Source organism: Oncorhynchus mykiss, chromosome 24, assembly GCF_013265735.2.
Source record: "Oncorhynchus mykiss isolate Arlee chromosome 24, USDA_OmykA_1.1, whole genome shotgun sequence".
NCBI lineage: Eukaryota > Metazoa > Chordata > Actinopteri > Salmoniformes > Salmonidae > Oncorhynchus > Oncorhynchus mykiss.
In genome coordinates, this window is record NC_048588.1 from 19,950,208 (window position 1) to 19,978,071 (window position 27,864).

At 43.8% G+C, this 27,864-nt stretch overlaps 1 protein-coding gene across 14 annotated transcripts in view; it reads right to left on the bottom strand.

Moving 5' to 3' along the window:
• Positions 1 to 27,864, bottom strand: part of LOC110503959 (neural cell adhesion molecule 1) — a 118,012-nt gene that overhangs the window by 8,316 nt on the left and 81,832 nt on the right. For 4 of the 14 annotated variants that reach the window (XM_021582634.2, XM_021582629.2, XM_021582633.2 and 1 more), the window contains exons 4-19: positions 26,995 to 27,138; positions 26,442 to 26,579; positions 26,157 to 26,274; positions 25,130 to 25,290; positions 24,693 to 24,835; positions 21,665 to 21,688; positions 17,297 to 17,326; positions 12,585 to 12,735; positions 12,021 to 12,208; positions 11,592 to 11,688; positions 11,288 to 11,458; positions 10,384 to 10,512; positions 9,679 to 9,693; positions 8,573 to 8,575; positions 7,777 to 7,901; positions 7,111 to 7,291 (exon numbers count right to left, since the gene is read on the bottom strand). In XM_021582634.2, the coding sequence (XP_021438309.1) occupies positions 7,111 to 7,291; positions 7,777 to 7,901; positions 8,573 to 8,575; positions 9,679 to 9,693; positions 10,384 to 10,512; positions 11,288 to 11,458; positions 11,592 to 11,688; positions 12,021 to 12,208; positions 12,585 to 12,735; positions 17,297 to 17,326; positions 21,665 to 21,688; positions 24,693 to 24,835; positions 25,130 to 25,290; positions 26,157 to 26,274; positions 26,442 to 26,579; positions 26,995 to 27,138 (1,818 nt within the window). The remainder of the gene's footprint in view (positions 1 to 7,110; positions 7,292 to 7,776; positions 7,902 to 8,572; positions 8,576 to 9,678; positions 9,694 to 10,383; positions 10,513 to 11,287; positions 11,459 to 11,591; positions 11,689 to 12,020; positions 12,209 to 12,584; positions 12,736 to 17,296; positions 17,327 to 21,664; positions 21,689 to 24,692; positions 24,836 to 25,129; positions 25,291 to 26,156; positions 26,275 to 26,441; positions 26,580 to 26,994; positions 27,139 to 27,864) is intronic. The other 10 variants (XM_021582636.2, XM_021582638.2, XM_021582635.2 and 7 more) reach the window with 8 other exon arrangements.

The following is a 27,864-nucleotide window of genomic DNA, read 5'->3' on the forward strand; positions in this document are numbered from 1 at the left end:
CATAGGGAGAGAGATAAAGAGAAGGGGGGAAGGGGCAGAGACATAGGGAGAGAGATAAAGAGAGGGGGGAAGGGGCAGAGACATAGGGAGAGAGATAGAGAGAGGGGGGAAGGGGCAGAGACATAGGGAGAGAGATAAAGAGAGGGGGGAAGGGGCAGAGACATAGGGAGAGAGATAGAGAGAGGGGGGAAGGGGCAGAGACATAGGAAGAGAGATAGAGAGGGGGGAAGGGGCAGAGATATAGGGAGAGAGATAAAGAGAGGGGGGAAGGGGCAGAGACATAGGGAGAGAGATAAAGAGAGGGGGAAGGGGCAGAGACATAGGGAGAGAGATAAAGAGAGGGGGGAAGGGGCAGAGACATAGGGAGAGAGATAAAGAGAGGGGGGAAGGGGCAGAGACATAGGGAGAGAGATAGAGAGAGGGGGGGAAGGGGCAGAGACATAGGAAGAGAGATAGAGAGGGGGAAGGGGCAGAGATATAGGGAGAGAGATAAAGAGAGGGGGGAAGGGGCAGAGACATAGGGAGAGAGATAAAGAGAGGGGGGAAGGGGCAGAGACATAGGGAGAGAGATAAAGAGAGGGGGGAAGGGGCAGAGACATAGGGAGAGAGATAAAGAGAGGGGGGAAGGGGCAGAGACATAGGGAGAGAGATAGAGAGAGGGGGGAAGGGGCAGAGACATAGGGAGAGAGATAAAGAGAGGGGGGAAGGGGCAGAGAAATGAAGAGAGGGAAAGAGTGGAAATGGACAGAAGGGTGGGAAAATGGGAAGAGAGGGAGGAGAGGAGAGAGAAGAGAAAATATGTCAAGTTTGTAAACAAAACTGAATAGAGAACAAAATTAAAAATTAAAAAGTAGTTTTAAACTGACAAGGAGTTAAATCTAGAATCCGCAAACAATAACAATGCCGTCACCCCTTCTGTTTGGGTAAAAAGGGGGCCTAGAGAGGGCTGGGCCGTGAAAAATTTAACCACTCTCAAATTCATAGACAGCCCTATGGATGCATCCATTTTTATTGACCATCCATTTAATCAAAATTATAGTTTAACCATGTTTTAAGGGTATACAGTGTTTGTTTACGTTGTTTACAAACATAGTAAAAAAAGCTTATATTTTGGTTTCTGATGGGGTACGACTGTTAAACTAAGCTCATGAGGCATTTATAAGTCATATTCTTCAAGAATCAATTGGTATATATCATTAATCTATAAGTCAAAACATTTATGTAGCAACTAAGGATTCTAGCTTTAAAAAGCAAGTTAAAGCAAAAGCACAGCATGTGAGAGAGGACTACGCCACAAACCATGAGTAAGAAAACTGGGGGTTGAACGGTTGTGAATGGGACGCGTGTTTATCTGGGAGGTGGGTTAGAAGGGAAAGAACAAACAGGAGAAGTGAGGAGGAGGGATAAGTCCTGCTATGTTTCAGTAAAGCACTCTGCATCGCCTGAGGCCTGGTAGGGGTTTGTCGCAGCCTAGCTGTGTAGTGTTGCAACACAGGTGTCTGTGGGTGTCAGTAAAAGCAGTCAGTTTCAGCTAGCTAAGACCTGCTATGGTACAGGAACGCTGCTGTACCAGTTAAGGCCAAACTATATAGAAACAGACTGCATCCACACACACGGACAAAGACCATCCATCTACATACTGTACCCATCACTGTAGTAGGAGAGACCATCCATCTACATACTGTACCCATCACTGTAGTAGGAGAGACCATCCATCTACATACTGTACCCATCACTGTAGTAGGAGAGACCATCCATCTACATACTGTACCCATCACTGTAGTAGGATAGACCATCCATCTACATACTGTACTCATCAATGTAGTAGGAGAGACCATCCATCTACATACTGTACCCATCACTGTAGTAGGAGAGACCATCCATCTACATACTGTACTCATCACTGTAGTAGGATAGACCATCCATCTACATACTGTACCCATCACTGTAGTAGGAGAGACCATCCATCTACATACTGTACTCATCACTGTAGTAGGAGAGACCATCCATCTTCATACTGTACCCATCACTGTAGTAGGAGAGACCATCCATCTACATACTGTACCCATCACTGTAGCAGGATAGACCATCCATCTACATACTGTACCCATCACTGTAGTAGGATAGACCATCCATCTACATACTGTACCCATCACTGTAGTAGGAGAGACCATCCATCTACATACTGTACCCATCACTGTAGTAGGAGAGACCATCCATCTACATACTGTACCCATCAATGTAGTAGGAGAGACCATCCATCTACATACTGTACCCTTCACTGTAGTAGGAGAGACCATCCATCTACATACTGTACCCATCACTGTAGTAGGAGAGACCATCCATCTACATACTGTACCCATCACTGTAGTAGGATAGACCATCCATCTACATACTGTACCCATCACTGTAGTAGGATAGACCATCCATCTACATACTGTACCCATCACTGTAGTAGGATAGACCATCCATCTATCTACATACTGTACCCATCACTGTAGCAGGATAGACCATCCATCTACATACTGTACCCACCACTGTAGTAGGATAGACCATCCATCTACATACTGTACCCATCACTGTAGTAGGAGAGACCATCCATCTACATACTGTACCCATCACAGTAGTAGGATAGACCATCCATCTACATACTGTACCCATCACTGTAGTAGGAAAGACCGTCCATCTACATACTGTACCCATCACAGTAGTAGGATAGACCATCCATCTACATACTGTACCCATCACTGTAGTAGGAAAGACCGTCCATCTACATACTGTACCCATCACAGTAGTAGGATAGACCATCCATCTACATACTGTACCCATCACTGTAGTAGGAAAGACCGTCCATCTACATACTGTAGCCATCACTGTAGTAGGAGAGACCATCCATCTTCATACTGTACCCATCACTGTGGTAGGATAGACCATCCATCTATATACTGTACCCATCACTGTAGTAGGATAGACCATCCATCTACATATTGTACCCATCACTGTAGTAGGAGAGACCATCCATCTATCTACATACTGTACCCATCACTGTAGTAGTAGAGACCATCCATCTATCAATATACTGTACCCATCACTGTGGTAGGATAGACCATCTACATACTGTACCCATTCACTGTAGCAGGATAGACTATCCATCTACATACTGTACCCATCAATGTAGTAGGATAGACCATCCATCTACATACTGTACCCATCACTGTAGCAGGATAGACCATCCATCTACATACTGTACCCATCACAGTAGTAGGATAGACCATCCATCTACATACTGTACCCATCACTGTAGTAGGAAAGACCGTCCATCTACATACTGTACCCATCACTGTAGTAGGAGAGACCATCCATCTACATACTGTATCCATCACTGTAGTAGGAAAGACCGTCCATCTACATACTGTACCCATCACTGTAGTAGGATAGACCATCCATCTACATACTGTACCCATCACTGTAGCAGGATAGACCATCCATCTACATACTGTACCCATCACTGTAGTAGGATAGACCATCCATCTACATACTGTACCCATCACTGTAGTAGGAAAGACCGTCCATCTACATACTGTACCCATCACAGTAGTAGGATAGACCATCCATCTACATACTGTACCCATCACTGTAGTAGGAAAGACCGTCCATCTACATACTGTACCCATCACAGTAGTAGGATAGACCATCCATCTACATACTGTACCCATCACTGTAGTAGGAAAGACCGTCCATCTACATACTGTCCCCATCACTGTAGTAGGAGAGACCATCCATCTACATACTGTACCCATCACTGTGGTAGGATAGACCATCCATCTATATACTGTACCCATCACTGTAGTAGGATAGACCATCCCTCTACATATTGTACCCATCACTGTAGTAGGAGAGACCATCCATCTATCTACATACTGTACCCATCACTGTAGTAATAGAGACCATCCATCTATCTATATACTGTACCCATCACTGTGGTAGGATAGACCATCTACATACTGTACCCATCACTGTAGCAGGATAGACTATCCATCTACATACTGTACCCATCAATGTAGTAGGATAGACCATCCATCTACATACTGTACCCATCACTGTAGCAGGATAGACCATCCATCTACATACTGTACCCATCACTGTAGTAGGAAAGACCGTCCATCTACATACTGTACCCATCACTGTAGTAGGAGAGACCATCCATCTACATACTGTATCCATCACTGTAGTAGGAAAGACCGTCCATCTACATACTGTACCCATCACTGTAGTAGGATAGACCATCCATCTACATACTGTACCCATCACTGTAGCAGGATAGACCATCCATCTACATACTGTACCCATCACTGTAGTAGGAGAGACCATCCATCTATATACTGTACCCATCACAGTAGTAGGATAGACCATCCATCTACATACTGTACCCATCACTGTAGCAGGATAGACCATCTATCTACATACTGTAGCCATCACTGTAGTAGGAGAGACCATCCATCTACATACTGTACCAATCACTGTAGTAGGAGAGACCATCCATCTACATACTGTACCCATCACTGTAGTAGGAGAGACCATCCATCTACATACTGTAGCCATCACTGTAGTAGGAGAGACCATCCATCTACATACTGTACCCATCACTGTAGTAGGAGAGACCATCCATCTATATACTGTACCCATCACAGTAGTAGGATAGACCATCCATCTACATACTGTACCCATCACTGTAGTAGGATAGACCATCCATCTACATACTGTACCTATCACTGTAGTAGGATAGACCATCCATCTACATACTGTACCCATCACTGTAGTAGGATAGCCTTTGTCCATAGCGGAGGCAGCCTGTTGTAACACTGAGATAGCAAACTCATAGAGTGTCACTCACAGCTTCGGTGTAGAAGTTTAATTCTAACAGATTCAAAATTGGAAAACAATTGTGCGATGTCTGTCATCATCACAAAAAACGAACTGTAAAAAACAAACTCTGGGCACTTCAAAAAGAAGTGTTCGTTTGAGTGGTCCTCGCAGACAATACCCTCTTCACATACCCTCTCAGACAGACAACACCCTCTTCACATACCCTCTCAGACAGACAACACCCTCTTCACATACCCTCTCAGACAGACAACACCCTCTTCACATACCCTCTCAGACAGACAACACCCTCTTCACATACCCTCTCAGACAGACAACACCCTCTTCACATACCCTCTCAGACAGACAACACCCTCTTCACATACCCTCTCAGACAGACAATACCCTCTTCACATACCCTCTCAGACAGACAATACCCTCTTCACATACCCTCTCAGACAGACAATACCCTCTTCACATACCCTCTCAGACAGACAACACCCTCTTCACATACCCTCTCAGACAGACAACACCCTCTTCACATACCCTCTCAGACAGACAATACCCTCTTCACATACCCTCTCAGACAGACAATACCCTCTTCACATACCCTCTCAGACAGACAAAACCCTCTTCACATACCCTCTCAGACAGACAACACCCTCTTCACATACCCTCTCAGACAGACAATACCTTCTTCACATACCCTCTCAGACAGACAATACCCTCTTCACATACCCTCTCAGACAGACAATACCCTCTTCACATACCCTCTCAGACAGACAACACCCTCTTCACATACCCTCTCAGACAGACAACACCCTCTTCACATACCCTCTCAGACAGACAACACCCTCTTCACATACCCTCTCAGACAGACAATACCCTCTTCACATACCCTCTCAGACAGACAACACCCTCTTCACATACCCTCTCAGACAGACAATACCCTCTTCACATACCCTCTCAGACAGACAACACCCTCTTCACATACCCTCTCAGACAGACAATACCCTCTTCACATACCCTCTCAGACAGACAATACCCTCTTCACATACCCTCTCAGACAGACAATACCCTCTTCACATACCCTCTCAGACAGACAATACCCTCTTCACATACCCTCTCAGACAGACAACACCCTCTTCACATACCCTCTCAGACAGACAATACCCTCTTCACATACCCTCTCAGACAGACAATACCCTCTTCACATACCCTCTCAGACAGACAACACCCTCTTCACATACCCTCTCAGACAGACAACACCCTCTTCACATACCCTCTCAGACAGACAACACCCTCTTCACATACCCTCTCAGACAGACAATACCCTCTTCACATACCCTCTCAGACAGACAACACCCTCTTCACATACCCTCTCAGACAGACAATACCCTCTTCACATACCCTCTCAGACAGACAATACCCTCTTCACATACCCTCTCAGACAGACAACACCCTCTTCACATACCCTCTCAGACAGACAACACCCTCTTCACATACCCTCTCAGACAGACAACACCCTCTTCACATACCCTCTCAGACAGACAATACCCTCTTCACATACCCTCTCAGACAGACAACACCCTCTTCACATACCCTCTCAGACAGACAATACCCTCTTCACATACCCTCTCAGACAGACAACACCCTCTTCACATACCCTCTCAGACAGACAATACCCTCTTCACATACCCTCTCAGACAGACAATACCCTCTTCACATACCCTCTCAGACAGACAATACCCTCTTCACATACCCTCTCAGACAGACAACACCCTCTTCACATACTCTCTCAGACAGACAACACCCTCTTCACATACCCTCTCAGACAGACAACACCCTCTTCACATACCCTCTCAGACAGACAACACCCTCTTCACATACCCTCTCAGACAGACAACACCCTCTTCACATACCCTCTCAGACAGACAACACCCTCTTCACATACCCTCTCAGACAGACAGTGGAGGGGTCTAGTTAGAAATATTTAATATTTTCTGCTGCAGAGTGAACACCCATGAACAGCTCTGACCAACAGCTGGCTTGTTCTTCTATATTCTTAATTTTGCTTGCTGAAAACATCTAGACGTCAAATTCCTATTAAGTGTACTGTCAGATTTATGTGGTTGTGAGAACCAAAAAGGCTCCTGTTTGGGACATGTTTGAGTTTGCTGTCTCAGCTGTGCGTGGCAGTGCCAGTGTGAGTGCCTGGTGCCGGGTGCCTGGTGCATGGTGGGGTACCTGGGATGGCAGCGGGTTCTGGAGAGATTCTGATGGTCAGGGTCCCAGGTTGGGACTTCCCCTGCTGGTTCTCTGCCACCACAAATACATCGTACTCCGTGTTCCACTCCAGTCCGCTCAGAACCACATACTCACTGCCACCGGGCAGTCGGATCTCTGGCTTCCAGTCGGCCTGATGCTTCTAAAGGACACACAAAATAGGCCACGGTCAACTTAATGATACAATACAGTACCTGGCAGTCTCTTTTAGGAATGTATTCCTTGAAAGGGCATGGGTACATTAGCACACATTTTTTGCACATAAGAATGCACATTGTTTGTCTACAGCTGTCTACAGTGCCCCAAATCCACTGGTTTATAGCGAACTAGGTATTGTGAGTACTCACTGGTTTATAGCGGACTAGGTAGTAGCAGTACTCACTGGTTTATATCTGACAAGGTAGTGTGAATACTCACTGGTTTATAGCTGACTAGGTAGTGAGAATACTCACTGGTTTATAGCGGACTAGGTAGTAGCAGTACTCACTGGTTTATAGCGGACTAGGTAGTGTGAATACTCACTGGTTTATAGCGGACTAGGTAGTGTGAATACTCACTGGTTTATAGCGGACTAGGTAGTGTGAATACTCACTGGTTTATAGCGGACTAGGTAGTGTGAATACTCACTGGTTTATAGCGGACTAGGTAGTGTGTGATGGGTGAGCCTCCATCATCCTGCTTGAGCCAGTTGACTTTGAGGGAGTTGCCTTTTGTTTGGAGTGTTCCCTCCAGCTTAGGCGGTTCAGGTTCACCTAAACAGACACATCGGAGATATCAAGGTTAGTTAGTGAGCTGAAGCAGTCATTCAGAAGATGTAGAATGTGTTACGGCTGGTCAGCAGCTGCTGTGAAACCTTTAACCGGCTTCTCCTAAACCTGTTTCAAAGATGTGGAGAAAGCTGTTAATATTCTGTATGCTAGTGTTCTCCAGATGGCACCATTCCTCCATACTGTTGTGCTAGAGGCACTTGTCTGCCTCTCCAACTAAAAGACCTCATGAACAAGCTGTTAGACTACTGTGGAGTGCTAAAATGAAAGTAGTATTTAAACAGCAATTACACATGATTGGATCGGACCCAGCCACTAGAGGGGGGTGTTTGGGCACAGTAAACTACTTGAGACAAATGACAGTTAGCACAAAAAAGTTATCACAATGCGATAAATCAGTGAAATTGTTAGAATAAATCCCACGTTATATTAGATCAGACAGGGAAGGAACACTTCCTTGCTAAAGGACTGTAAGAGTTCCAGGGAGCTCCAATCAGTCCAGAGAAGGTGACTGGCTACATATGATGGGTTAACAAGACGGAAAATACATGGAAATAAAGGGAAACGTTTGAATTTGTACATTTAGTATTTATGTTATGAATGACTCTCCAGTAAAATTAAGATTCTTCTTGTGAAAATTGGGACTGAAAAGTTACCTTCTGCGGAGTTGACGACATCATCAGCACCATGCAAGCCACATGATGACAGTCACATGAAACGCACGCGTGTGATTGGTTGAAAGGAAAGTGGAAACATGAAAGATATAAAAATAGACAATGTCAACATGGACAGGAAAAACACAGGTATAAGACTTGAAGACAAAATTAAACAAAACAGAAACTGAAGAGTAACACAAAACAACAGTGAACTTTTGACAACACTGAATAGACAAGCAGGGACAAATGACAGGCTTTCCTCTGAGAGAAACTATGACCTGCTACTGCAGCTTATGTTCTAGATTTATATAAATAAAATAACTTTCAAAATATGGTAATAAATGGAAAAGGCTACATCCCAAACCATCCTTCTCCTGCAAGACAAAATGATTGACAACAGAGGAAACGCTGAAGACATACTGGAAATACTGACAGAAAACAGCAGCATTGAAAAAGGAGACAGAAATACAGACGTATTCCTAATACTACTTAGTATTGCCAATACTGATGGACACTGTAGTATCAGTTGTACATGTACAACCAACACATGACATAACAGTAAATGACATCAGTAAATGACCATAGCTTCTTACTGTAGGTACTGTTCAGTAAGAAGAGCAGCAGGTAATAGGGGGTGTTCTATGCTATTTGTCTTGGTATAACAGTGTCTAAGTCACATGCTAACTACTCCTAATAACTATCTACTCCCCAATAACCACATAACAAACCTGAGTCCTCAGTGAAAAAATGAAAAATACCATCTAAGAAATCATATAAAATAAGAGATATCAGGCAAAAACAAAGGCTTTTACACATAGCTAGTAATTCTGTACAAATCTGTTATCAGCAATATAATATTCCTGCCGATGAAAGTTATGCAACTATTTAGGTTAGATTGATAAGAGAACAGAAAGGAAAATAAACATAAAGAAATATTTCATGACTGCCAAATCTCAATGGAAAAGATGCGTAAGGCAGAGCGACCATAAAGCCACAGCAAATCCAATGACTGTTTACATAAAACACTGGAGCAAGACTGTTTTGAAAACAAGTTCAAAGTTCAAACTAATATTCAGAGTGAGTGTGTATAATGATGAGGCACTTACTTGCGTAAGAATAACCTGAGCGGTCCAACAGAAAAACAGACGAGAAAAATGAATAAACAAAAAACTACACAACAAGAGTATGACACAAGAGAAAAACGAAAGAAATGAAACTAGCCAGGCTTTGTGATAGCAGCATCAAACAGCAAATAATAATCAGAATGTCCTCAGATACCAAACTATCAGTTCAACTCTACACATGCATAATATTCCTGAGTTAGTAAGGGGCAGACATTCCACTTCCAGTCACATGACAAATCAAATCAAATTTGCAACCAGCAGGGGGCACTCAATGGTAAAGAGCGAGAGAGCCGGAGAGAGTGAGGGAGAGAGTTAAAACAATGGTTGTCATCATCCTAGCAGTGAGAATTCAAGCCAATTGTGCAGTACAAGCCTTGTCATAGATTTTCAAGCACAGCATAGGGCAAATATGTCTGATCTAAAGGTTCTAAGCCAGTGCTGACCAATATGTCTATGGTGGAGCTGGCTAACAGGCTGTACAAACATGGCTGTATCTATTGATTCATTCTAATGGGGAGGTGCAATGGGTGGTGGCAAGGTGAGGTAAAAGGGGTGTTGTGGAAGTGAGAAAAGAGGTGTGAAGTGTGTGTGTGTGTGTGTGTGTGTGTGTGTGTGTGTGTGTGTGTGTGTGTGTGTGTGTGTGTGTGTGTGTGTGTGTGTGTGTGTGTGTGAGAGTGAGTGACTTACGGACAGGCTCTGTCTTGAAGACCACAGCGGGGCTAGTTTCACCCTCTCCCTTGCCATTGATGGCTGACATCTTCACCTCATAGTTGGTCTCAGGCTTCAGGCCTGTGATGGTTACTTCACTCAGAGCTCCTGAGGATACAATTGAGAAGTACAAATACTGACACATCCACAACAGACTCTGCATTCAGACAGAAATTGTCAGAGACGCCAGTCACCCAAGTCATAGACTGTTTTCTCTGCTACTGCACGGCAAACGTTTCCTGGAGTGCCAAGTCTAGAACCAAAAGGCTCCTTAACAGCTTCTACCCCCAAGCCATAAGACTGCTGAACAATTAATCAAATGGCCACCGGACTATTTACATTGCCCCCCCTTCCCCTCCATTGTCTTGTACACTGCTGCTACTCGCTGTTTATTATCTATGCATAGTCACTTCACCCCTACCTACATGTACAAATTACCTCGACTAACCTGTACCCCCGCACATTGACTCGGTATCAGTACACCCCTGTATTTAGCCTCGTTATTGTTGTTTTATTGTGTTACTTTTTACTATTTTTTTTACTTTAGTTTATTTGGTAAATATTTTCTTCGCTTTTCTTGAACTGCACTGTTGGTTAAGGGCTTGTAAGTAAGCGTTTCACTGTAAGGTCTACATTTGTTGTATTCGGCGCATGTGACAAATAAAGTTTGATTTGATTTGACAAGTAACAAGGATGCAATTATTACAGACAACATTTTATTTTATTCTCATTTGAGGGTAAATAAAACCAGCTGAATTATTATAGTGGATGGATGTTTCATTAAAAAAGGCCAATGATTGAGAAAAATAAACAAATTTCATTTTGTTATCCCCTCACATACTCTCTTTATCCTTGTAGCCCCCCTCCCTGCCCCTGTACTCACCTCCTTGGACGTCATAGACCATCTGCACCCAGCTGCCCCTGCCCACAGTCTTCCATTCAGCCCGGTACCGGAGGACGGGTACACCCCCGGTGGCGTCAGGCTCCTGGAACTCCACCCTGGCTGAGCTGGAGAACGGCTCCACCTCCCCGAGGGACGGGGCTGACGGGACATCTAGAGAGGAGAGGAATCACACATAAAAGTACTCATTTAAGAACAGTATATTTAATTTGATGCCAACATTAAATATTAGATTCACAATATGATGATTTTGGATAATTAGCTACAGACTGTGATTATGACTGACCAGCCTGAATGAGGAGAAACTCCTTGGATTCTGTGCCCATCTCATTGGCAGCAGTACAGTTGTAGCTCCCGAAGTCATTCTCAGACTCTGGAGTGACCTGGAACAGAGGAGAGAATCGATGCATGAAAGAAACTCAGGACAGCAAAGCATTACAAACATAACGTGACTAGATGCTTGAGTCAGTTTGTTCCACTGGTGTTTGTCCATTAGAGATGCCTATTTTAGTCCTCTGTCTCTGTGCTTCCCTCTACTGAATAATGAAAACACACTCAGTCTCCCCACAGTGGAACTGGGGGAGAACCCTGCAAATACTAGCTGTCACACATTCAATCTTTATGACATGTGGAGTGTTCTTAATTTAGTGTGTGTGTGTGTATTCGTGTGTGTCTGTGTGATCATGCATGTGTGTGTGTATCTGCGGGTCTCTACCTCCAGGTAGCTGGCTGTGGGGCTCTGGAAAACCTTGGCTTTGGTGACGTTAGCGTTGGGAAGCTGAAACCCGTCCCTCAGCCAGAGCATGGACACGTCACTGGGGTGGGCCAGGACCTCACAGCTGATGTTAGCTGCATTCCCCTCCCAGGTATACACTGTCACTGAGCCCTGGATCTTAGGAGCATCTATGGAGGAATGAGCCAGCAACGTGAATAAGAGATTTCTGTCTTTTCTCTTAAATATTTAAAAGAGTGGGCTTTGGCACAAACATTAGAAGCTGCAGGCAGTATGCCAGCCAGGCCTGACTAAGACTTTAAGCACTAGAGACAGTGGCTGTGTCCTTATTCCCTATATAGTGCACTACTTTTGGGAACCTATGGGAACTGGCAAAAGTAGTGAACTATAGGGTGTAGGGCTCTGGTCAAAAGTAGTGCACTATAGGGTGTAGGGCTCTGGTCAAAAGTAGTGCACTATAGGGTGTAGGGCTCTGGTCAAAAGTAGTGCACTATAGGGAATAGGATGCCATTTCAGATGCAGCCCTGTGACATGTAGAGCTCTTACAGCGGACTTCCAGGTAGGCGGGTTGAGAATCCACTCCGATGGCGTTGCGTGCAGAGCAGAGGTACTGGCCAGCGTCGGTGAACTTGGCGTACTTCAGCGTGAGGGAGGACACACGAGCATCACTCCTCACTACGACGTTCCCATCCAGACTCTATAGGGCAGGACATCACAGGGTAGCAAGCAACAAAAGGACCTCTGTTTGCAGTACATCAATTTTAACCTCCTATCCTATTGTGATCCATGCATTATTGAGAACCCATACATTATAACACTCTGTAGTTATATCATAGTAATATTGAACTCTGAGCCTGGAGACAAACCATTGTAGCATTGAGTGCTTTTCCTATGGCTGTAACAGCAAAAGGTGATGACACTACACACTTAAGAGAGACAGGGATAGAGTAAAGATCAAAACCCTCTGTATTGTACAGTAGAGATGTGTACAGTAGCAGAGCACATCACTAATGGTAGAAGAAGCAGTATGGATGGAGCCATTAAGAGCTTTTCACACAATGGCTGTAGAGTGAGGAGGCTGAAATCAGTTACAGCAGGCTATTTAGGTCTCAGCCTGTTAAACGCTACTGGTGTATAGTAGTGGTTCCTGTGGACAGGATAACATGCCTAGCTTGCATTTTTACACAAAGCCTGCTGTGTGGTTCACATTATCGTGTGAAATTCAGTGTTGAATTGTTCAGTATTGAATTATTTGTGTACTTTCCCAACAGCAACATACTGTCTGATGTACAGTTTATACATCTACTGTATACATATTATAGGGGAGGCATTCTAGACCACAAGTTGATCCATGAATGAATGTACAGTACATCAACTCATTGAGGTGCTTCTATTCCATAGAATTAACTAGCTACCTAGTCAGTGGAGTGCCAACTGTGAATGGTCTCTGTAATTCTAAACTAGAGCAGCACCATGCTGACTAAATGAAATGGTGGTTAAGACTCCAGCTTCAGAAGTAGAACCAACGCATGTGACATAGGGAAGAGGACAAGAACACAGTGTGCCAATACATTCAAGACCTTGCCAATTAAAACTATAGCAGAAACCCTGCTAATAGCTAACTGGAACTCTTGTTGTTGACACTGAACAGTCTGGGTCTGCTACTCTTGATGTTGTTGTTGACACTGAACAGTCTGGGTCTGGAACTCTTGATGTTGTTGTTGACACTGAACAGTCTGGGTCTGCTACTCTTGATGTTGTTGTTGACACTGAACAGTCTGGGTCTGCTACTCTTGATGTTGTTGTTGACACTGAACAGTCTGGGTCTGCTACTCTTGATGTTGTTGTTGACACTGAACAGTCTGGGTCTGGAACTCTTGATGTTGTTGTTGACACTGAACAGTCTGGGTCTGCTACTCTTGATGTTGTTGTTGACACTGAACAGTCTGGGTCTGCTACTCTTGATGTTGTTGTTGACACTGAACAGTCTAGGTCTGCTACTCTTGATGTTGTTGTTGACACTGAACAGTCTGGGTCTGCTACTCTTGTTGTTGTTGACACTGAACAGTCTGGGTCTGCTACTCTTGATGTTGTTGTTGACACTGAACAGTCTGGGTCTGCTACTCTTGATGTTGTTGTTGACACTGAACAGTCTGGGTCTGCTACTCTTGATGTTGTTGTTGACACTGAACAGTCTGGGTCTGGAACTCTTGATGTTGTTGTTGACACTGAACAGTCTGGGTCTGCTACTCTTGATGTTGTTGTTGACACTGAACAGTCTGGGTCTGCTACTCTTGATGTTGTTGTTGACACTGAACAGTCTGGGTCTGCTACTCTTGATGTTGTTGTTGACACTGAACAGTCTGGGTCTGCTACTCTTGATGTTGTTGTTGACACTGAACAGTCTGGGTCTGCTACTCTTGTTGTTGTTGACACTGAACAGTCTGGGTCTGCTACTCTTGATGTTGTTGTTGACACTGAACAGTCTGGGTCTGCTACTCTTGATGTTGTTGTTGACACTGAACAGTCTGGGTCTGCTACTCTTGATGTTGTTGTTGACACTGAACAGTCTGGGTCTGCTACTCTTGATGTTGTTGTTGACACTGAACAGTCTGGGTCTGGAACTCTTGATGTTGTTGTTGACACTGAACAGTCTGGGTCTGCTGCTCTTGATGTTGTTGTTGACACTGAACAGTCTGGGTCTGCTACTCTTGATGTTGTTGTTGACACTGAACAGTCTGGGTCTGCTACTCTTGATGTTGTTGTTGACACTGAACAGTCTGGGTCTGCTACTCTTGATGTTGTTGTTGACACTGAACAGTCTGGGTCTGCTACTCTTGATGTTGTTGTTGACACTGAACAGTCTGGGTCTGGAACTCTTGATGTTGTTGTTGACACTGAACAGTCTGGGTCTGCTACTCTTGATGTTGTTGTTGACACTGAACAGTCTGGGTCTGCTACTCTTGATGTTGTTGTTGACACTGAACAGTCTAGGTCTGCTACTCTTGATGTTGTTGTTGACACTGAACAGTCTGGGTCTGCTACTCTTGTTGTTGTTGACACTGAACAGTCTGGGTCTGCTACTCTTGATGTTGTTGTTGACACTGAACAGTCTGGGTCTGCTACTCTTGATGTTGTTGTTGACACTGAACAGTCTGGGTCTGCTACTCTTGATGTTGTTGTTGACACTGAACAGTCTGGGTCTGGAACTCTTGATGTTGTTGTTGACACTGAACAGTCTGGGTCTGCTACTCTTGATGTTGTTGTTGACACTGAACAGTCTGGGTCTGCTACTCTTGATGTTGTTGTTGACACTGAACAGTCTGGGTCTGCTACTCTTGATGTTGTTGTTGACACTGAACAGTCTGGGTCTGCTACTCTTGATGTTGTTGTTGACACTGAACAGTCTGGGTCTGCTACTCTTGTTGTTGTTGACACTGAACAGTCTGGGTCTGCTACTCTTGATGTTGTTGTTGACACTGAACAGTCTGGGTCTGCTACTCTTGATGTTGTTGTTGACACTGAACAGTCTGGGTCTGCTACTCTTGATGTTGTTGTTGACACTGAACAGTCTGGGTCTGCTACTCTTGATGTTGTTGTTGACACTGAACAGTCTGGGTCTGGAACTCTTGATGTTGTTGTTGACACTGAACAGTCTGGGTCTGCTGCTCTTGATGTTGTTGTTGACACTGAACAGTCTGGGTCTGCTACTCTTGATGTTGTTGTTGACACTGAACAGTCTGGGTCTGCTACTCTTGATGTTGTTGTTGACACTGAACAGTCTGGGTCTGCTACTCTTGATGTTGTTGTTGACACTGAACAGTCTGGGTCTGCTACTCTTGATGTTGTTGTTGACACTGAACAGTCTGGGTCTGGAACTCTTGATGTTGTTGTTGACACTGAACAGTCTGGGTCTGCTACTCTTGATGTTGTTGTTGACACTGAACAGTCTGGGTCTGCTACTCTTGATGTTGTTGTTGACACTGAACAGTCTGGGTCTGGAACTCTCACGCCAGTCCAAACCACTGTTAAACTCATGTTAGGTGTCGTAGAAGAGCTGGACTCCTGGCGACCTCTGCATTTTATTTTGCATGGCTTTGAAGTTCAACACCCACACATTGTATGTGAACCGTCCCATGAATGCCTCTGTGTTGTTCAATTAGCTACAGTAGGGACCAGTCTGGGGGACAAACTAACTAAGGCAGTGGCTCAAAAGGCACCCTATTCCCTACATAGTGAACTACTTTTGACCAGAGCCCTATAGGCACTAGTCAAAAATAGTCTACTATATGTGATTTGGGAAACTAACTAAGAGAAGAATAGTGCTCATTAGTTCTGTATTCAAATTCAACAGAAGCAGCATGTCTGGGGCATTAAGTATGCCTGAGGAAACGCTTACATAACACAGGCAAGGCAGTCAGTCCGCTTTTCATTCCAACCCCACCAGCCTCCTCCACCTCCTCCCTCCATCCCCCACCTTCTCCTCCTCCCTCCATCCCCCACCTTCTCCAAACACTGACAAGGATAATTACATCAGAGCTGAAAGGGTGGCCAAAGAGTGTGACAGTGTCCCGCCAGCCTTGTGGTGCACTCACATATGCCACCCCTTATGTACAGGCAGGTCTTATTGTGGTTCTTGGTGAAGCGATGTAGTCCACGTGCCAGGTACATTAATAAGATATTGGTGTAGTGTAGATAGAACATTCCATTTTTGGGTTGTACTGTGAGGTCAAAGAGGGTCAACAACAACTCATCATCGTGGCCAAAGACTGGACAACCACATGGCAGACCAGACCATGATATACAATCTCATTCTGTCCAGAGGAAGAGCATCTCCTTCTGTTCATATGTAACACGAGAACATAGATTCATTAAAGTTTCATAACTATGGGTTTCAACAACAGAGAGTTTATTAATAATGCAGGGTGGTGTTGCCTATTGGAAACATCAAGCAATTTTAGCTCAGCTCGATCATTGGTGTACCCTAGATCTTATTCCCTGGAAAGAATGAGAACAAACATCCTTCACCAGTTGTCTGATACCTGGCTACAGGTTTCAAGGACAATTTTTCAGGCTGAGTGAAGCCATACTAATAAACCAAAGAGGACTGATAAGAGTTTCTCCATCAGTTTCCATGACTACGGCAACAATAGAAAGAAGAGAACTGTAAGGCAGAAAATCAATATGGTGAAAGAGGATACATGGGCATGGTATTTGGTAGATTGTGATGGGTATTGGGTATAGTATAGAAGCTATACCTTGTGTTGTTCGGGCCGAGTCCAAGAGGCCTGTAGAGGACACAGACAGAATAAAACAACAAAAAGCAAAGCAATCCATAGACAGGAATCCTCATCCAGTACCTCACAGCTAGGACAAACAACACTAGACGAGCATGCAACTCAACAACACTGCCCATATACCCAAACCTTTACCTGCTGTAGTCCAGTGAAAAGGGCTAACGCTAAAACGTTAAAACAATTAGACTCATCAACCTTCACACTCCTCAGTTGTATTAAACTACTCAGCATCAAACCAGAAAAAGCCTAGCCAGCGGGCTAAAATGGTGTAATGACATCATTTCAACCAGTTTAGCCTGCTGGGTACATGTTCATGTGTAAATAATATACACTACATTGGAGCTAGCATGGAGGGATGCTGGAAGAAACAAATCATACAACATTTCTCCATATATCATCTTCAAAATCGAATTATTAAGAATTGTTTATGATTATCAATCATGATGAATCCACATGTAATATGAAGTTATATAATCAACACAAAACTTAACACACAATTCAGCACGACAAAACATAATCAACCGTGATTAAAAAAGTATTTACTTTTCTCTGAATTCTGTCATTCAGGTACTGTAATAGAACATGCTTTATGGGTTTCCTAATGTTAAGGAGAAACAAGAGGCATGAAGGAGAGATGATTGATAATGGACGACGGCGTAGTGATGAATGGAAAGGAGTATGGAAGCCAGACGACAAGCAAAATGGTAAACAGCTTTCCATCAGACGTAGAAAACAACCAAGTGTCCCATCTGCTGAAACGTACTGCAGGCAAAAAGGCCCAGAACTCAATTCATTATTAATACAGTCAATCTTAACATTCCTTCCAGACCATCCTCTCTCATTTAGAGCTGGACGCCTTCCAATCACTCACAGATGAGTGAATAATGAGTGAATAATGAGTGAATTCATCTGGCTTCTATTCTGGCATCTATCTTTAATACGGGCTAGCCTATACCACTGTAGACTCACTGCCTGTCATAGAGAAACACAACACACACATCAAGAGACTAGTTAACACAGGGAAAGCTTTACTCACACTGCAGGGCAGAACCACACACATGAATAAACCAGACCAACAATACAGTATGTCAAGTTAAAGACACTGAGTGAAGACTCATCCTAAGTAGGGAGGGTCCAGATGAACATCTTTGCATGTACTGTATATTGAGCCATGGTATGTAGCTAATGTAGATAGTGAGTGTGTTGGTAATATGATATCACTATTCTTTACGGTCCACTGGGGTGTGGCGAGACAGGAGAGACACACACAGCAAGACAGGCCCATTTAACACCTATGTCAGAAAAACAGTTTGGCTCCAGACCCCACAGCGCAGAGGAGGAGCTGCTGCTCAATTAGCTCCGTAATACCGGTGCTGCTGCTCATTATTACAGGACGCATAACTAACAGCACCCCTGGTCGTGGCTGGTCTGACACAGAACTGTGAGGTATGGAATTGAGTTGACACATATCACTGTCAGACCCATGTTTTATGTTTGTTTAAACAATGGGACATGGACCAAAAGCAAATTACTAGCTGATGGTGAGAGCTGTAAACACCATAGCATCTAATCAGTTTAGTGCAAACCAGCACTAAATAACATCCCCCCAAGACAAATCTAATTTCCAAGCAGCGCTCCTCATCCCCTGGGTAAGCAGTGAGCAGCGAGCGTCTCTCTCTCAGCTGTGATGTATGATCACATCACTGAAGGTGGGGGAGGGGGGAGGAAGAGAGGCACTGTTGTAGAGGAGATTCTACAGAAGAAACACTCACATAACTATCTCACCCGGCACCACACAAAAGGCATCCTCTCTATAGTCATAAACAGCCCTACAGTAGGGTATGGTTACAGGACTGGGCTGGGGAAGTGTTTTTTTCCCATCCTGACTGGGATCAGTTAAGAAGCTCTCCATCATTTATCCTGGCTAGCAGCATTCCAACTGTCATACCATAAGAACAAACTGCCATTCAATGTCCAGAGAACCACATTGTACCACCACTGACCAGACAGGCACATAAATGAGCGTTGTGTTAGAAGTGTAGCTAGAGAACAACAGCCTCTCTACAGTCTCACCCTACTGTACCAGTGCTTAGTAAAGCAAGCCCTTGGATTGAAAGCATTCTTCTTTTTCAACAACGCTCCCTGAACCAATCATGTTATAGTGCAGCAGCCAACAGCAACCAACAGCACCACATGATTGAGCTCTCTGATCATTCAGAACATTTCACCTTCAAATGGCTATTCCCAAGAGTTAATAGCTACTTTCCTACTCTCTTAACAACTCTCAACTATCTGAATACCAGACCGATCTCATTGTGTTTCCATGGAGTGCATTATCATAAATTAGGCAGCTCCAGTAAGATTTAATACACAGTAATCTGAAATATTCAATATCTGGTCATCTGTACCAAGTTTGAGCTCTAATGAGCTTTGAAGAAACACATTTTCAAGCGAGTTTGCTCCTCCTTTCCAGAGCCTGAATGTTCTCAGATAATTGCAGCCTGCAAACTTTGTAAATCAAGTATAATGTTTAATATACTGTATATTCATATAACCCAGCCTTTCAGTTTGAGAGATAATATCCAAATCATGCATAAACACTTCAATTACATTTGAGCTATTAACAATTTTTACAACAAGTGCCTTCAAATAAGGGGGTTGAAACAACGACATAATTCCAAAACAAATGAGTATGAGAGCACTAGAATAGAACAGTAAGCTGGGTTAAACTTGTTTATGTAATAGCTAAAACATACAGTATCTTCTTGGAAGACAACGTTACCATGGCATGTGTGACCCACATTTAGGCTATTCTATGGGTTCAAACCTTTTGCCAATCTGATCATCTCAACTGCCATTTCAATGTCTATGTAGATATACAAACGAGACAATGTGAATTTGTCTGCCATCACTATCGTAAATGTGTAAGGAGAGAATATGCTGTGTAGAATAAAAAATAAAACATATTCTTTATAAAGTAAAGCCTCTTAGGCTATAGTTATTAGTCATTACATACATTACCTAAGACAACAGTCAGACTCGAGTGGATGAGTGGAAGCTATCTGAGGGAATAATACACTTTAACACCATGTCAACAGGGATAATGGTTAATCCAGCACCTCTTTACACCATGTCTATGAGTACAACAGTCAGCAGACTGCAATGTAAAGGACGTTAAAGCACTGAGAGAGGTGGCAAAGATATATGTAGCATGACACACTAGTGAATAGCACACCACAGCATGCACATGCACACACTTGTAACACAGACACGTTTCTCACAAATATCCCTCAACACCAATTCCACACAGGAAAAACAGAACCACAATTATCATGCTGATAGTCAATAAGCAAATACAACAACACGGATTAAAATAAGAATAAAATAAGAATAAAATAATAGGCCTATATGAACAATTCACCATAATAGCTGGATAGATGACTGTGGCACATATTTCATGTGAGAGTTGATCATTAGCTTCCCCTTTCACCTGTCTACCAACCTATTTGAACCACAGCCGCTATGATAAGTGTTGCTAGCACGGCAGAGATGAGGGACAGCCAGGTTCAAAAACAATTAGCAGCCATTTTCCAAATCACGCTATCCTGGCGTCTTGTAAAGAAGGCGTTCCCTCCGGGATCATTGCCCACGAGACCCACAGTGCCAGGCCACAGCTGTGAAGGCCACACCTTAATGCTCCTGTTTTTAAATATGTTCCTAATGATAATTCAATGCAGGCTGCTAATCATTTCTTCACCCACCACCATGGAGAGATGGCTATACCAGTACAACACAGGTGCAAACTCAGGCATTTTGCTTTTGGCTTCAACCTTGACAGAATGATTGATGACAGATATGCAATGAGACAGATCGTCTACATGAGAGGACAGAGAGGGACACAGACTGAGCAGCAGTATGGCACGGAGCTGCCCCGATGCATAGAGACGGAGATGATCGGACCGGGAATGGCAACACAGAAATGAGGAGGTTCTCTTTTTAAGGTCATTACGGTAACCGTTTTCTCTTTTGACCTCAGTTGACAAGGCAGAGGAAACCCCCAAAGTTCAAACACCCAGAACCACTCTTATGTAAGGACCAGTGCAACGAAAAAGTCAGGCTATATTTGGAAAACATGCCATTTTTGAATCGATTTCATAAACCCTGATAATATCATAGCTTGAGGATTTTCAAGGAATATTGCCTGAAGAGCAGACAAGAAAATTCCATAAAAATACTTATTTGATCCTATCAGGGTTTTTGTCGAATCTCATACGCAATTTGTTCTATCAACTGATTTTGTTCCATTTCTGTGCCACACTGATTTCATACCTGATAGATCCTGTTTAGATGTGCCTGCAAGGGAGAGAATGTAGCGAAGTAAACGGACCTTCCCGTGGGCTCCGCCTATCCACACTCCTCCTATCCTGTACAGGTACCTACAGCATGTCTCTGATTAAATGGCCCCACCCATTACCTGTCTATTGGACTAGATGAGATCATTGGTACTACAGGGAAGTAGCTACAGTGCCTTCGGAAAGTATTCAGACCCCTTGACTTTTTCCACATTTTGTTAAGTTACAGCCTTATCCTAAAATGACTTTTTTTAAAGGATCCTCAAAAATCTACACACATAATGACAAAGCAAAAACAGGCTTTTAGATTTTTAAAAAACAGAAATACCTTATTTATTCAGTATTCAGACCCTTGCTATAAGACTTGAAATTGAGCTCAGGTGCATCCTGTTTTCATTGACCATCCTTGAGATGTTTCTACAACTTGATTGGAGTCCACCTGTGGTAAATTCAATTGATTGAACATGATTTGTAAAGGCACACACCTGTCTATATAAGGTCTCACAGTAGACAGTGCATGTCAAAGCAAAAATCAAGCCATGAGGTCGAAGGAATTGTCCGCAGAGAGCCGAGACAGGATTGTGTTGAGGCACAGATCAAGGAAAGGGTATCAAAACATTTCTGTAGCATTAAAGGTCCCCAAGAACACAGTGGCCTCCATCCTTAAAAGGAAGAAGTTTGGAACCACGAAGACTCTTCCTAGAGCTGGCTGCCCGGCCAAACTGAGCAATCGGGGGAGAAGGGCCTTGGTCAGGGAGGTGACCAAGAACCCAATGGTCACTCTGACAGAGCTCTAGAGTTCTTCTGTGGAGATGGGAGAACCTTCCAGAAGGACAACCATCTCTGCAGCACTCCACCAATCAGACCTTTATTGTAGAGTGGCCAGATGGAAGCTACTTCTCAGTAAAAGGCACATGACAGCCCCTTGGAGTTTGACAAAAGGCACCTAAAGACTCACAGACTATGAGAAACAAGATTCTCTGGTCTGATAAAACCAAGATTGAACTTTTTGGCCTGAAAGCCAAGCGTCACGTCTGGAGGAAACCTGACTCCATCCCTATGGTGAAGCATGGTGGTGGCAGAATCATGCTGTGGGGATGTTTTTCAGCGGCAGGGACTCTGAGACTAGTCAGGATCGAGGCAAAGATGAACAGAGCAAAGTACAGAGAGATCCTTGATGAAAACCTGCTCCAGAGCTCTCAGGACCTCAGACTGGGGTGAAGGTTCACCTTCCAACAGGATAACGACCCTAAGCACACAGCCAAGACAACGCAGGAGTGGCTTGGGACAAGTCTCTGAATGTCCTTGAGTGGCCCAGCCAGCGCCCAGACTTAAACCTGATCGAACATCTCTGGAGAGACCTGAAAATAGCTGTGCAGCGACGCTCGCACATCCAACCTGACAGAGCTTGAGAGGATCTGCAAAGAATGGGAGAAACTCCTCAAATACAGGTGTGCCAAGCTTGTAGTGTCATACCCAAGAAGACTCTAGGCTGTAACCGCTGCCAAAGGTGCTTCAACAAAGTACTGAGTAAAATGTCTGAATACTTATGTAAAGGTAATATTTCAGTTTTTTCTATAAATTAGCAAACATTTCTAAAAAACTGTTTTTGCTTTGTTATTATGGGATATTTTGTGTGGAATGATGAGCAAAAAATGTAATCAATTTTACAATAAGGCTGTAAATTAACAAAATGTGGAAAAAGTCAAAGGGTCTGAATACTTTCCGAATGCACCGTATATGGACTATGTGGCATTGTATGAAAATACAAGATCCATAGATGACTGTATGTAGCAATCTGCAGGGGACTAGCATAGGCTGCTATAGGGACATAGGTCTAAATTGCTATAGGGAACATAGGTCTAAGCTGCTGTAAGGACATAGGTCTAAGCTGCTATAGGGAACATAGGTCTAAACTGCTATAGGGAACATAGGTCTAAGCTGCTGTAAGGACATAGGTCTAAGCTGCTATTGGGATATAGGTCTAAACTGCTATAGGGAACATAGGTCTAAGCTGCTATAGGGACATAGGTCTAAGCTGCTATAGGGAACATAGGTCTAAGCTGCTATAGGGACATAGGTCTAAGCTGCTATAGGGAACATAGGTCTAAGCTGCTATAGGGACATAGGTCTAAGCTGCTATAGGGACATAGGTCTAAGCTGCTATAGGGAACATAGGTCTAAGCTGCTATAGGGACATAGGTCTAAGCTGCTATAGGGATATAGGTCTAAGCTGCTATAGGGACATAGGTCTAAGCTGCTATAGGTCTAAGCTGCTATAGGGAACATAGGTCTAAGCTGCTATATGGACATAGGTCTAAGCTGCTATAGGGAACATAGGTCTAAGCTGCTATAGGGAACATAGGTCTAAGCTGCTATAGGGAACATAGGTCTAAGCTGCTATAGGGAACATAGGTCTAAGCTGCTTTTGGGATATAGGTCTAAGCTGCTATAGGGACATAGGTCTAAGCTGCTATTGGGATATAGGTCTAAGCTGCTATAGGGAACATAGGTCTAAGCTGCTATAGGGAACATAGGTCTAAGCTGCTATAGGAACATAGGTCTAAGCTGCTATTGGGATATAGGTCTAAGCTGCTATAGGGACATAGGTCTAAGCTGCTATAGGGACATAGGTCTAAGCTGCTATAGGGACATAGGTCTAAGCTGCTATAGGGACATAGGTCTAAGCTGCTACATGTATAGGGAAATAGGCCTAAGCTGCTACATGTATAGGGAAATAGGCCTAAGCTGCTACATGTATAGGGAAATAGGCCTAAACTGCTATAGGGACGACGTCTAAGGTGGGATGGTAACTAGGTAGCTACTAGGTAGTAATATGGACTTCTATTAGCTATCTGCAGCTTTGGGGTCATACTTAATCAGCAGAGATGAACCTGGCTAAGGGAGCCTTGCCATGTTTAGGTTAAACACATCCCCTGAGTGTCCCTCTGCAGTGGGGACACAGCCCCAGGCTGGCCTCTCTCTGTGGGCTGCCTCTACTATACCTGCTCTCCCTCAGTGAAGGGGCGCAGGCCAAAGCTCCAGTTGATGGTGGGGGTGGGGTCCCCTGACGCCTCACAGGTCAGAGTCACCTGCTCAGCCATCTCAGACGTGCTCTGGTTCAGCAGGAAGGTGATCTTAGGTTTCACTGTAGCAAAGGCAGACACACACAGAGCCATTATAACCAACCTGCAGTGACACTCACCTGTATGACCTACAGTATAGCTACATTCACAGTATGCAATCCCATAGTGACATCAATCACCTGCCAGATCTGATGATAGTACTTAAAACCTAGAGTTATAATCACAACATAACCCCCAAAATAATCCAATGTTAAAATCCTCCCACTGTGAATAAATATAGACAAACCATGATTAACCATCACAAACCCGTCACATAGTCAATCATCTGTCAGCACCAAGTGAGAGGAGTCCCTCACCAAACACTCTAAGGCTGACTTCCTGTTCGCTCTCCCCAGCCTTGTTCTTAGCGATGCAGGTGTACTCTCCCTCATCCAGCTTGGCTACCTCCATGATGGTCATCTCTGAACCGTCCTTATTAAAGCTGTACTTGTCTCCTGACTCCAGAAGAACACTGGCTCTGGGGGAGAGAAAGGGAACACACACACACACAGATTATTCTGATTACAATCAGCTTTTGTGAAACAAAGAGAATCAGATTTTATTTATTTATTTTACCTTTATTTAACTAGGCAAGTCAGTTAAGAACAAATTCTTATTTTCAATGACGGCCTAGGAACAGTGGGTTAGAACGACAGGGGCAGAACGACAGATTTGTACCTTGTCAGCTCGAACTTGCAACCTTCCGGTTACTAGCCGAATGCTCTAACCACTAGGCTACCCTGCCGCCCCACAACTAAAATAAGTCTGCTGCTAACTACGCTTGATGAGAATTTTTATCTAATAAATAAATAAGTATTTTTCCCTCTGTGAAGTAGGTCAAACAGACTTAATTCAAATTATCTCAATTCATTGTTTATCAAAGTAATGTTTCAGTGTGACATTGAATCGCTATTTCCGATTTAATGACAATGAATATTTTTAATCCAGTCTTCAATCATGATCTCTATAGTCTATACCGGAGAGCCATTTATTTATTGGCACTAACAATGACCCCTAGGCTCAAAGCTTATCACCTTGACTGATGAGTTAAAATAGCTCTTCCCCCTTTACCTAAGACTCAACCCCAAAGACAAGTGTCACATGGAGTTCACACCAGTCCTTTCCCTCACCTAGCAACAAGGGAAACAGCTCCTCTAACTCTTCTAAGAAGGTGAGAGAAATACACTACACTGCCAACAGAAAACCAAGGGCAGGGGACTGTTGGTAGCCTATGAGTTCCATGGTCAGATGGACATCTGCAAAACACTGGTTAGTGGTATATCAGTCTACCAGCCTTGAGTGTGTGCGTGTGCACGTAAGAGAGAGAATGTGCTCCAGTCTTACCGTGCCCAGGTCACCATGGGCTCTGGGTATCCATCAGCAGCACAGGTCAACATGGCAGACTGGCCCACGCCTGCTGTGGCATTCACCTCAGACTGCCACACCCGGATGGTAGGGAGCACTGAGGGAGGGACATTAACACACCTGAGACCAAGTTATTACAGCTGAAATCCAGCCCACAGTCATCTTCTGTCTAGGATGTTGATAGATGGCTTAACACCACAAAATGGTGTCAAAACCATGAATAAAGTGACAAGGGAATAGAGCGGGAAGAAGAAGTGGGCTGACCGTTGACGATGACCCTAATGATCTTGAGGTCAATCTCTCCCCGGGCCATGAGGCGGCCCTCGCAGGTGTACGACCCCTCGTCTGTCTTCTTGATGCCTCGGATCTGCAGGTGGTTGTTGGGAAGGATCTTAAAGCGGACTGAGAGAAGGATCAAATCAGAATTAAATTGTAATGTATGAGTATTCTGATTGAGGGATAAGAAAGGGCTTTTCAGACGGAGACCCCTTAACTCAAAATCTCACTTTCTATGTAAATTCTTTAATTAAAGTGTTTAAACAGTTTCATACCCACCAGTTATAACATTTGTCAAAGAATTGCTCAAATGGAACATTGTCTGACAGCTGGATAGGGACTTTTCTGACATGGTTGAGTAACAACGGGTGACAAGGCTGACAGTCAAAGAGTGTGGGGGGTGGAAAAAGGAAACAGCAAAAATATAGGAACCCTTTAGCATTATACAATTCTGATAACTTTACCAAAATTCACAGGTTTTCCACCTGTGAGTTACTGGAATTGTGCAACCCTACTCCAGGCTAAATGGCATCTATCTCACCATCCTTCTCCATCTGAATCTTCACTCCTTTGTGTTTCCAGATGATGGTGGGGGGAGGGGAGCTGATGACGTCACAGACAATGTTGGCGTTGTCCCCTTCATTGAACTCTTGGGGGGAGGGGGCGTTCTTGAAGGTGATCCTTTCTACAAGACAAAATACAAGAATGTTAGTCAACCATTTAAAACCATGAAGAACATAATGGGTGTGTCTCAAATGGCACCCTATTCCCTACGCGGTGTACTAGCTTTGACCAGGGCCCATAGGGTGCACTACATAGAGAATAGGGTGCTATTTGAGACGTAGCAATGGGTTCATTTAACTGTTTCCCCCTACACCTCAGCCTCTTAACTGCCTTTATTCTAAACACATTAGCATGTTGTGCCTAGTGGGAAACCATAAAGGGTTTAGATGATGGACTGCTGATGCTTGGCAGTGTTTAGCTATAGAAACCATTAGTCAAAAGACATGCACAACAGACATTAGGCCTTGTCTTAATGGGCTTTGGAGGGGTTTATTAAACTGATGAAAAATCCATCTCCAGCTGAAAAACAGAAAATAAAGATATTTTTCCCTCAAGCCCTCAATAAAAAGTTAGAGCTTTTCCTTCATAACTATACTGAAGGTTAAGAACATTTCAGCTTAGGGTTCTTAATATAACAATTTAACGCTCTGTGATCAGGACATCCCCCTGAGTTTTTATACTATGTCATAATGCAAACACACACTGGTTTTGAACAGGACATCTAGCCTGCGTACCAAATGGCACCCTATTCCCTAAATAGTACACTACTTTAGACCAGGGCCAATGGGACTCTGGTCAAAAGTAGTGAACCTTATAGGGAGGGATTAGGTTGCCCCTTTGGACACAT